Raw genomic sequence first — 12,611 nt, forward strand, 5'->3', positions numbered from 1 at the left:
TTTTTTTTTTACCTTTTTTTTTTTTTTTTTTTTTTTTTTTTTTTTTTTTTTTTTTTTTTTTCTGACAATTCAGAACAGTGCTGAGCAATCCAGAATTGCTCTTTGAGATGGTCTTGGTGTAATGTACAAGTCTTTGAATGCATCCCTTTTACTTAGGAATAAATAGGATATATATTGCTGAATAAAAATGTTTTCCCCTTACAGCATAAATCAAATGACTGTTGCTGTGGGACTAAAACTGGGAAGATGTTTATTTATTTTTAAAGCCACTTTAAAGCCTCTACTTATTTCTAATCAAGGAACCATTGCAAGCTTTTATCTTTTGTTTTCAGCACTCCTTCAGTGCAGAGATCCTCTTAAAAAGGCAGCTCAGCCAGCTGTAATGTGTTGTCACTATATTTAATGGTGGAGATGAATGTACACCAGGCCAAGGAAGAGCTGCTCTCTGTTTTAACACACCCACTGGTGACCTTGGGTACAGTCTGACTCCCTCCCAAAGCTCAATAGTGAATTTAAATGGTTGCTGCAGGGTGTAAGCTTAGAAATCTCTTTTTCAGATCTGTTCAGGTAGAGCAGGAGGCTGTGTTGTAAGATACATCCCAAACTATATCCAGCAAATTCCCACAGCATCATCCTTGCTGACTCTAGGATGTTTCACCTTTGAGAAGTGGGAACAGACTCTGACCTACCTTTTTTTGCCATGTAAAAGACCCAAAGTAGTAAAATGAGAGTTATCATCAATCACAAGTAGGTTGTGGGGACAGAACTGTGTTGTGGGCTTTTTTCTGAACTTTGGTTTTCACTGGTTGATGGGCATCTGAGTTGATTTTAAAACTACTGCTGTCTACAGGGGTAAGTCTTGTTCTGCCTTTATTGATTAATTTAATAGAAAAATGAAACCCCTATTTTCTTCCGCTGCTGTCACAAGTGCTTCAGTAACCTCAAGGAGCTAACTGTGAAAACATCTTTTTTTTCAAACACATCAGTTCCCTGAACCTCACTACACATTCTTAAATGTTACTGCTTACAAAAGTGACATGAGTAGCTGGTGGGCTTCAAATTTCTGCAAGGGCATATCAGCAGTCTGGGTTTAGACTGGATTAAAATGATACAGAATCACAGCCTTAATCCTTGGATGTTGTACCTGAAGCATAAACATGTACCAGTACCTGTGGGGACAAAGCATCATCAGTTAATGAAATTTGCCATTAAATTTATCACCACATTCCCTCCCACTCTCATTTGTGGCAGGGAAGACACTGCCAATTTTTCATTTCCTACTTCCAGGCAAAGTTAATACGGAATCCTGCTGGCAAAGAGAGCACATCCAGGAATAGGAAAATGCTTCTGTATGCATCTAGAAGAATTTTTTAAAGGAAATACAGCTGTAGTAGGTATTGCTGCAAAAACAGTGAGGCTGGTCTTGGGCTTCTGAATATACATGATGGTCTTTGTATGATAATGGCAGCTTTTCCAAATCTGTGTGTTCAGACAGCACTGCAAAACCCTGCATTACTTCTCTGACAAGACACAAATGTTTCTGTGTCTAGGACAGATAAAGAGGTTTGAGGTTGTTTTCAGACATGCATTTTGTGAAGGGCATGCTGAGTAAAGGGACAAAAAGCATTTCCTCTAGGTCACAACTGCTCTGATGTGTTCAGGTCACCTGAAGAACCTTCTGCTTCTCCAAAACAGGAGAAATATCAGAGCCTTTACCAGAGCTTTGCTTCTTCTCTACTTGTAGTTAGGAATTAATGTTATTGAGAGATGTGAGAGAACATTCAGTAATGAGAGCAGCATTTGGGAAGTGATTACTGATTTGTCATAGTGCACAACACTACAAGGTGTAGTGAGGTATTGCATACAGGCAGGAGGATTATGGGTGTAAATAACCCCGATGTCTACTGACCTTTACATCATGTTACAGAATAGTTGATCAGACATGTATTGTTTCCTTGCCAAAAAGTAAATACTCTCCCAATGCAACATAAGTTATTCAACTAAACGGGAGTTTTGGTGGACCTCCAGCAAAAAGGACTGTGACAGGTGGTTTTCTTGGCATCCTGTTAAAAGGCTGAAGCAGGTCTGTTATTTTTTCTACAAAATCCAGTATCTGATACTGGCAATCCAGCTGATTATAAAACAGTACATAGTGTCCTTGAAGAACCTTCCAGCATCAAGATCTTACAGAAGGAAAAGGTGTTACTGTCTTTTGTGGTTGCTCAATTGGTTGGGGTTTTTTGTTTTTTATTTTGAAGGATAATGGAGTAAGTGCAACATACTGTATGTTTGGTATTGGGAAATCTTATGGCCCTTTTCACGGTCTTAAATGCTAATCATGCCATGTGATAAGGCTATTACAAATAGAGTTACTGGATCCTTGTGGATAAAAGCATGTGGAAGATGTGTTTTATTGGTGTAATTTAGTTTGCAGGAGTTAGATCAGAGCCACTTCCTACAGACTCATTTGGATGCCTTAGTGTGAAACCCACCCAGGTAGAAAGCTCTTACTTCCACAGATCTTTGACTGATTTGGTGAATTAATGGCAGAGTTAGTTGGGAGGAAAACAGGATATGAGAGCTGCCCTCAAATCTACAGCTAGTTGCCTGCATGTTTCTGTGTCCAGCACCTGCCTTCCAAACAATTCTGTCAGAGTCTAGTCTAGAGCTGGGAGCTGTATCCTTCTTTCATTTCAGCTGCCAAAGGGTATGGCTGAATTTCAGTATAAATAGATTGCAGTTTCTGTGGACATGATAGTGAATTCTGTCAGCAAGAAGTGACAGGTTTACTTTGCACTGATACTGCATGTTATAAAGAGACAAATCTAATATTAAAGTAAAGAAGGAAATCTTGGCAGTTAAAATAAGCAGGGATTGTCAGCTCCTAAATTTCTGAATGTTGTCCACAATGGTCAAGTTTTGCCAATAATGAGTGCTTTATTTTCTTGAAGACTAGAACACCATTTCAGTATTCTAGCTTTTAAAAAAGTAGGTAACCCATTGATGGATATTGGACTTGAAAGTTTTGTTTTCTTTGAAGTTTTTATTTTTAAGTGCTTTTAAGTTGCTTTTTCTGTTGTATTTAGAAGCATCTTTTTAGCTGCTATTTACAATGGAGAAATCAATTGCTAGAGAGGAAAATAGCTATTGCATCTTGAATTACACAGTATTTATGAAATGTCAGGGTGAGCTGTGGTAAGCAGCTGAAATGTGCTGAGATAGTGCATATCCAGTTTCTGGTATGGCACAAATATTGCTGTGCAGCATGAGGACATGAGTTTCCTACAATGCAGAAAAAATGTGTTTCTGTGCTTCATTTTATGTGTTCTTTGTGGCATATAATAATCATGAGAAAACAGATGCCTGTAGATGATTTTATCCTAGTTTTGGAGTTTATTTACACACAGGAACCTGAAGTAGTTCAGTTGGGTGCGGAGCTGCTGCTGGTAAAGCTGGGGAAATGAAGGGATTGCTGAGGTGTTTCTTGCAGTATTACTGTTTTGTTTATATTCTGCTGTTAAAACACAGTAATCTCTATATGTAACTGTTAGTGTGCCTAGTGAGCAGGCAGGATTTTTTGTTAAAAGGAAAATAAGTCACAAGATACGGCTTTATAATGTATACAAGTAGTACACATGCCCTACTGAGGGATCAGAATACACTGTGCTAATACATAGGACATGACAAAGGGGCACTTTCTGAATTAGGTGTAAGAGTTAACTTCCACATATGGTAAGAATTGCATTTTGTAGTACATGCCTTGGCTCAGGCCTTCTGTGCACATACTTGGCAGTGCCCAAATGTTACATAGACAGTGTGAAAATGCTCAGTGACAGACCTTGAGAAACACGTGGCTGCTGGCAGCAGTTTTGCTGGATGCTGCATCAAAGGCCTCTCGTTTTCAGAAAGATGGGAATTCGGTGGGCTCAGACTTGTGCACTAAAACTGATGTTTAGAGCGGCAAGACAAATTTGTACCTGATTGCTGTCTGAATGGAATTGGTTATTTAAAATTGGTTATTGGCTGTTTGTTTCTGCTTGTTTACAGGTTGCACGGCCGATACCATGAAATGGCACCAAACGTTGTGCCCATGGACTATACAAAGGACCCAGATGTTAAACTACCTATGCAGCTTATAATAAACATGCCTGAGCTGAAGGTATCGCTTTTGACTGCTTGCAGTCTGCTTGCAAAGTGTATCTTAACTTCTCTAGCTCGTCTGCCAGACTTTTTTCCAAAATTGATAGAAGTGCTGTGGCATGCTAAGGTCTGCCCCTTCCTGTTATTGTTCAAGGGCAAAACCAGCCCCAGAAACTGGAAAAATATTCAGGTGGATGTCTTTGTTGCAGAGATAGTTAGGGTAGATGTTAAAGGAAACGAATAGGAAATAAATTTAGCAATCTTTGCTCTTTGTGTATATCCCCTGCAGAAGCCATGCACCCACAGGGATCTCTGTGTGAAGAGCTGGTTAGAAATCTGAAGCTCTTATCTCAGTCTGTAGGAAATTTGCTAGCAGTGTGCAGAATATTGCTAATAAAAAGTAAAGGTTTTCCCCTTTTTTTCTCAGCTACCTGAGCACAATGAATATTATTTTTCTTAATTATCAGGAGTTTTCATTTTCATGGGTACATTACATGGTAGGAAGTGGAGAAACAGTCCACGTAACTGCAAATGAGAGAAGCAGCAGGTATAAGGCAATCAGTGCAAAAAAAAATTGAGACGCTTTGTTTTTATTCTCAGTTCAGCAATTTAATAGTTTATGGTTTTAACAGGACATATGTGGAGTTTTAGCATTTCTTTTTAAACAGTTCATTGAATTATGATGTGTTGTGTCACACAGTCTATTTTTAATGTGTGCTAGTCAATTGATATCTATAAATTACTAAATTATGTGTTCAATCTGATAGTTGCATGAAGCATTATTAAGCTTTTTAAGAACAATGCTATAAAAACCTTGTAATTGATGGCTTTCCACTTTATTTTAATGATCTATAAATTCTTCTTTTGTATTATATTTTTTTCAAATATCTGATATTTTACAAGCAGAAGCCACGCTTTAGACATTCAGTTGTAGAGACACTAAGCCAACATGAAGTGAAAAACATTTGAATTAGATTTCAAGTTGAAGTTCACAGAACTCTTTAATACCACACTTGCTGTATGTTTGATTCTGGGATAGTATAATTTATTGAGCAAGAAGCATGATTTGTTAATGTATGAGTGTTAAAAAGTATTCGACCAGCATTTCATATAAATGGAAATATTCAACACATGCAAGCATTTAATTCAATAGAAAACCTTGGGAAAATTTTTATCCTTCAGTTATTCTTCAGACTCTGATTTAGCAGATGCCTGTAGACAGCTTGGGTTTCTGAAGAAGCTGAGAAATAATTTAGAATTCTTTTTCACAGTAGGCATGGGCTTCTTCAGCAAAATATATTTATGCTTTTTCTGATGGCATCAGTATTCCTTAGGGTTTATGTTATCATCTCTGAGGTCTTGATAGCACAGCATGAATTCTTTGGTACAGTTCTTTGACTCCTCACACTTTAACTGCCAGACAGCTGGGAGTTGCTTTGTGACAAATCAAGGCTAAGCTTAGAAAAGGAAGTGAGAAATTATGATCACACAGAGTCTTTTTGGCTTCAGTGACAGAGGATTGAGCACTTAAGGAACAGCTCACTCTATGAGAACTTTCAAGATGGAAGGCCTGGTACTGAAGCTGACATCTAAAACAGAAATTTTATACAGGATCTTATTTAGATTGAGATACAGGATCATATCATGCCAGCTTAGCAAACTTAATGGTGATGATAGACTTCCTAAGAGGCTTCCATGTATGAATCATAATCATGTATGGATCATAATCTATCTACTGGCACCACAAATCCGTGAGGCTTTCTGACCCTGCTTTAGAAGATGTCTCCAGGTAATGGAACTTGACTTTATGAAAGTAATAGCACAAACTCAATGTTGAATTTTATACAAATTCTCTGTCAGGTCTCATAAGTCTGTGGAAAAACCTTAGAAATATTGGTTTTAAACCACTCATTTTACTTCAGGAATTCTGGGAGCTCACAGAGAAAAGTGCTTTCAATAGCTACTGAGCTTGTTTCTAGTAAAATCCCAGTAAGAGGAAACTAGGTGATATTCCATAGCTCTTTCAAAGCATTAACACTAAAAGATGTTAAAATGCTTGGGATCTTTATTATGAATTGCGGTCCACCTTGCTCATGAAGCATCTTGTGGGCATCTGTGCAGACAGGGGTGAGAGGGAGAGAGTCTTTCCTCAAGAGTTTATGTTTGAATCGACCTAGGTACTAACTTCAGCTGATACACTAAGAAAAAAATCTTTAACCTTTGCAACTTGACGAGACTGCCTAACAAATCATTATGGTGTTTTCTTTCTTTGGTAAATTTTCATCAAGGTGAAGACAAAGACAACATTTCCTTCTTAAAATAGAAATAAATGACCTAAATGTCTATTGAATTCTAATAAAATTAGTGCTAATTTCAATGCACCTGGCTTTTTTCATATACACATTACATTTCTAGTTACTGGCAATGTTGAGCTCAATGCCACTGCAGGTTCTGACAAACAGGTAGAATCAATAATACACTTTTCTAAATTAGATTTTGCTAATATAAAGAAAGATCTTTACCTCATGCATTAAAGCTTTGAGTCAGGTGTTTTGTGTTTCGAGGGGAAAAAAAATGCTGATGGTCATTCTCTTTAATTGGTAATGAATAATTCATTAACCCCTGATTCTGAAAAGTTGAAAGTTGGGACAAGAAATAAATAAATAAAGAAGGGGAAGGTACTTTCAGTTGATTAGATCTACCATTACACTGAAGTTACAGAGCTACTTTACTCCATCAGTTTCATTGCAGTCTCTGTTCTCTAATTTTCGCAATTTTGGTGACACAGGCACCAGTCTAATAAATTAACTTTGGGGCATCTGGACACCTGTGAGATGGCAGTAATTAATATAGCAAAACTGCAGCCATGATATGGACTGCTCAGTGTGGGACCAGAGAGAAAGCAAAAGTGATATTTTTTCAAATTAAAACTGATTTTGGTCACATTATCACTGTCATTGCCACAGAGCTGCAGGTGGGAATGTAACCTGGTGTCAGAGACCCCTGTGGCTGGCAGCAGTGGTGGGTGTCCATTCCCACATCCCAGATTGTCTCTTTCCTAGATTGTGGGCTCTCTGTGGGCAGTGCAGAGCAATCCTTCTCTCCAGAGCTGGGCAGCAAAGGGCTGCTGGAGGGGAAACACTTTTGTTTCCCTCCCTTTACAGTCTGTTGCATCCTGCGTTTTGGCTCACACAGGAACTTCATTGATCCTTGCAGGCCTTGCCATAAGCTGCACTAGGGATGTAGGTAGTTTATAAATGCACTACTAAATAAAACAGCTTGGGCAGCAGGCACAGGAATCAGCCAGGAGCCAGCAGGGACACACAGGGAACAGCAACTCCATCTCACATCTCAGAACCAATGTTAGCACCCTATTTGTAGTAAGTTTAAAAGTGAATGCAAGCGAGTTGCTTCAAAATAAAAATACTTTCCACAGTGTTAATAGGATGAGGTTTTAGACGTGATTTCAGTGAGTCTTCAGGTTCAGAGCTTTCTGTGCATCAGGCAATGACACCTGGGCTTTCCATGGAAAGGGCAATGGATAATGCCAGAGCAGGGTGATCTTCTCAAGCCCCAGCCCTGCTCTGGCTGATTTTTGCCTCCAGCTCATCTCGACATCCTTGCTGCATTCTGTTAGTTGTTCCTAGTTATGATGGGATGTTTCACTCCCTTCAGAGGAGCAAAACTTCACTCCGACTGCTCTCCTTGCTGCTCTGAAGTCTCCTTATCTGAGCATCTCAGCTGTGTGCTCCAAGTGTCATTGGGGGCTGTTTTCCCTGCACCGAGCCCCAGCCTATGCCTCCCTGCTGGCCTGCAGCCTTGTCTGTACACGTCCCTGTCACAGTTAGGAATCAGTTCTTGTCACAATGCCTTATCTTCCCACGAGGTGCTGCTAGGTTCTGTAATATTTAAGCAATTCTGGATACAGCTTGAGTCTTTGGTTTTTTGGTTGTTGTGATTTCAGTAAAGAGTTGTTGAATTTCATATGCTTCTGCTTTCTGACAGAACAAAATAGTCTTTTCCCTTGAGACATAAATGTACCAATTTAGCTCTGTCTTAGCCTTGGTTTCTCCAGGAATTTCTTAAACAGTACCCTGCAGGCACTGCAGAGAAGTTTGATAACATTAATATAATCATAGACACATAAAACCCAAGCTATTGATTTTGAGGAAGAAGAAAATTAAGAACAAAACCCTGCAAAGAAACTTGCCTTTTTCTGCTCCAGGGACAATTTGCTGTTGCACTTATTATGCTTCCCTTCTGAAGGAGTAGTCTTTCCTGTGGAGCTTTGGTAATGAACAATTTAACTACTTTTATATTAATGTTTGTCTGATAACAATTTTTTTCCCCTCTGTTTTGGAATAACTCCTGAAATTTGAGAAAAGCTAGTTTTTACCATTGCTGAAAAAGTCCTGATTAAAGCATCCAAGGATTCTGACTTGCAATAGTCTGCAAACTTGACTGCTTTGTGCTTTTAAATGTATTCTCTAAAGTCAGTGGGGACTTTTGTTCAAATACAAAAGGGAAAGTCATTATTGTGTTTCTGTGCGTATGAAAATTAAGCAGCATTTTGTAATGACAAAATGTACCAAAATGTACTCCAGTACCTCCTGCTTAATTATCTTGACCTATCTTTGATATTCACTTGCAACCTCTTATTTCCAAAATGCAGTCAGCATGTGGGAATAGGATTGGATGTTTGAAATTAATTCTTCAAACTACAAAATAGATAAGGCAAAAGGCCACCTGAGTACTTTCCTAGAGTCTGGGATGGAAACTAGAAGACAGAAGGATGTAACAGGTGATTTAGCTGCAGTGCCAGGAGTAAATCCTCAAACAGTTTGTGAGAAAACTAATGGTTGTGTTTTATTGTAAGCAGTTAAAGGTCTGAATGTTGGAATAGATGCCGTGTGAGATTTTAAAATGCACAGAAACACAATTATCTGCGTAAAAGAAGTGTTCCTTACAAAGATGGATTGCATATTTAGGATTCTCTTGAGCCACTACAGCAACAACATCAATCTGCAAAACAGCAGAGATGTTTTTTGGTTGTAGTAATTCTTTATTGTTTCTGTCTCCCGTCTCATTTTTCTCATGAGACTACAGAAAAAGCTTTTTAAGACAAGTGGAAGTTTCTAGTTCTAAAATGAATATTTTTTCAACAACTAGTGCTTATGGGAAAGCAATCTAGGAAAAAACAATATAATTTTCCCCTTTACTCCCTTCCCCCATGGCTCTTCCTTTAAATATGATGGAACCCTAATCTGTGCTCTTTAGAGTAGAGGTAATGAAATTACAGAAAGGATGTGAAAAGTATCTGTGAAGGTAAGCTAATACTTTCCATTGTGTAAGCCACAGATATACTGCCTGAAGACACATAATATGAGAAAGTTAAAGGAAAGAAATCAATATGAGGAAAGATTTTATTTTTCATTTTGGTTTTAGAGATCCATTTGGCAAAGAGTTACTTAAGAAGTATGCTTAGGTCCATTTAATTCATTCTTAATTCATCTGTATTTTCAAGATCTCTGACATGCCAAATAAATAACTCATCTTATACACCTGCAATATGCTTATTGAGTCAGTGAGATCCTGCCCCAGCCTTTCTAAAGCACTAAGTCCTGGGCTTGATATTCACTGCTGATAGGGATATTTGCATCTGTCTGCTCCTGGTTTGTTACCCAATGCTGCCTCTAAGATGTCAGTTTACTACTGTTACCATGACACTTACTTCTCATGAGGTTTGTTCCAAAGAAAGCTATACAGCATTTTAGAACTGAAAAATACATTTCTAACATGTTTTGATGTCCATTCTCAATTACTGAAGATGTGACACGCCATGTTTTAGTGTGCTTTTAGGAAGAAAGTGGGCCTTTTCATATATTTCAGCCCAAATGAATCTTACTTTGGCTTATTTATAAACTGGCAGTTTGAAACAATAGAATCAATTGTTCCTCCCTGCATGTCTGTGTGTGCGAATTCCACAAACAGGTAAATGTGTGTAACCACAGGGAAATCCCACAAACAGGTAAATGTGTGTAACCACAGGGAAATCCCACAAACAGGTAAATGTGTGTAACCACAGGGAAATCCCACAAACAGGTAAATATGTATAACCACAGAGAAATCCCACAAACAGGTAAATATGTATAACCACAGAGAAATCCCACAAACAGGTAAATGTGTATAACCACAGGGAAATCCCACAAACAGGTAAATGTGTATAACCACAGGGAAATCCCACAAACTGGGATTTAATGTGTAAATGTGTATTCCACAAGTATTTCCAGGGACATTTCCAGGCATTTAAGTGAGATACTTTAACCTGAGCAGTACCCACAGATGCACACCTGCTGTACCTACACATCATTCATGAGACATGAGTGATCACTACATATCCTTTTACAGAGAGGTTCTCTCAGCCATCTGCCTGGGTCTGGGGTGTTATTTTTCATTCTCATGCTCTGGAGAGATTTGACCCTCTTGCTTTTTGAGGCTACTTTTTATTTTGAGGAATCCCTCTTTTCTATTCTATTTAATTTGGTTTTATCTGGCCTGGTTTTATCTTCATCTAAACAGTCAACTCATTAATCTCCTGTCCTTTGAAATCTGTAGGCCTGTTCCTAATTGTGGATTCCTTCAGTCATCCAACCCTGCAGGAGAATTTGTATTTAGTATTGACTACTTTAATGGGCTGTCATTTCAGCCTAAGGCTGTGTGGTCCCTACTTCACCTGTCCATAAAATCAGCCTTGTTCCTGGTTGTTACTTTTTTAGTCACCACAGTTATGCCACAAATGCATTCTATAGATGCTTTTGTTCTGTGTGTGAATTATCAAGAAAGAATTCAGGTAAACTGAAAAATAACATTTTCTGGTCATTTGTCTCTCAAATATAGCTTGTTTTTGAAATTTCATTTAAAATAATAGGATGGTTTATGAATACCTGTTAGGTAATTAAATTTACAGGGAAAAAAAGAAATTAAATGGAGATATGCTTGAACTTCTAAGCTTTCACAGTACTGCTTCTTTAAAAGCCAAATAAAATGCTGCATGCAGAGTAAAAATAGTGAACCTGATATGCCACCACCACAGCTGTATATATTTATGGATCAGCATGTTAATCAATGTCTTGGCTTCAGATAAGATCTGTAGCACAGCTTTAATGAGATGCTGCTCACAGCCCAAGTGATGTTTGTGTTCTGTTTATATTTAACTGAATTGAATTGATTTTCCAAGTTTTATTGATACAGCTACAAATTAGTGTTGGGTTTTTGTATAGCTCTGAGAAAGATGATGGGTTTTTACTGTAAAAACATTTGTTTTGGATTTCATAGTGATGAAGCAGGTTTTCTTATGCTTGCTGGTGTGTTTATGGTTTTAGAATATTGTCTTATTCTAAGGTGCTAAAAATGACTTCAGGATCATCTCCGGTGGTGATTACATTTCATTTAAATCTCTGAAATTTTTAGTCAGTCCAGCCAGAGGTTGGACATTGACATGTGTCAGTGAAAGTAAAAGGCCAGAAGTGGTACTATGCAGCAGCAAGGACTGCTGAAACTTCCTGCTAAAGCATGCAAATGTAAGTTTTTTGATGCATTTTTGGGGGAAAAAAAGAAAAAAATGTCTTTAAAGAGCCAACTGTGCAACTAAATATTCATTATCAGGGAGTCTGCAGGATTTTTCATCTTCCAAATACCAGTCTATGTATGTCTTTTACAGGAGAACCCCTTCAAAGAAAGGATTGTGGAGTCTTTCTCAGAAGATGGAGAGGGGAGCCTGAGCTTCAATGACTTTGTGGATATGTTCTCCGTGCTCAGTGAAATGGCTCCCCGAGAGCTTAAAGCAATCTATGCCTTTAAGATTTATGGTACTATGTGGAGGGGCTCTGGTGTGTTTTTTTGTGTTTGGAGTAAATGAGTGGTACACTTGGTGATCTTTGGTTCTTCTATTTGTTTAGATTTTAACACAGATAACTTCATTTGTAAAGCAGACTTGGAAAAAACCCTCAATAAGCTGACCCGGGAAGAGCTGACAGCAGAGGAAATCACTCTGGTTTGTGAGAAGGTGATAGAAGAAGCTGACATGGATGGTGATGGGAAATTAGGATTTGCAGATTTTGAAAACATGATTTCCAAGGCACCAGACTTTCTCAGGTATTATTTTAAGAAAAAGAAAGTCTCTTGCATACTTGCAAGTATTGTCTTAGGATATCGCTGTGCAGTCTAATACAAGAAGTGTCAGACATAAGTGTTTTACTAGAGAACTGACTAGGGGATGGCTTCTTACCTAACTCAGTTTACTTTTCCAGGGCATATTCCAGTTGTCTCCTAATTTAAGATTACGAGCTCAATGACTTTTAATTATCACCTTTCCTCCTCCTCCACCCGTCTTGGTGCAGTTCAGGAAAATATTTTCATCCATTATGAGCTCAAATTCAGCCTGTAGCAAGGATTAAGCCTATAGCAAGGAT

At 38.2% G+C, this 12,611-nt stretch overlaps 1 protein-coding gene across 14 annotated transcripts in view; it reads left to right on the top strand.

Annotated features, from left to right (window-relative positions):
* Window positions 1-12,611, top strand: part of LOC121365478 (calcium and integrin-binding family member 2-like) — a 98,808-nt gene that overhangs the window by 76,341 nt on the left and 9,856 nt on the right. For 11 of the 14 annotated variants that reach the window (XR_005957023.1, XR_005957022.1, XR_005957021.1 and 8 more), the window contains 2 exons: window positions 11,861-12,008; window positions 12,099-12,294. Coding sequence is in view for 4 of the 14 variants with exons in the window: in XM_041489685.1 (XP_041345619.1) it covers window positions 11,861-12,008; window positions 12,099-12,294 (344 nt within the window). In the remaining 10 variants the exon portion in view is untranslated. Of the gene's footprint in view, window positions 1-4,047; window positions 4,160-11,860; window positions 12,009-12,098; window positions 12,295-12,611 lie in introns of those variants that run through there. The other 3 variants (XM_041489690.1, XM_041489691.1, XR_005957030.1) reach the window with 2 other exon arrangements.

Source organism: Pyrgilauda ruficollis, unplaced genomic scaffold, assembly GCF_017590135.1.
Source record: "Pyrgilauda ruficollis isolate IOZ18807 unplaced genomic scaffold, ASM1759013v1 scaffold96, whole genome shotgun sequence".
Lineage (NCBI taxonomy): Eukaryota > Metazoa > Chordata > Aves > Passeriformes > Passeridae > Pyrgilauda > Pyrgilauda ruficollis.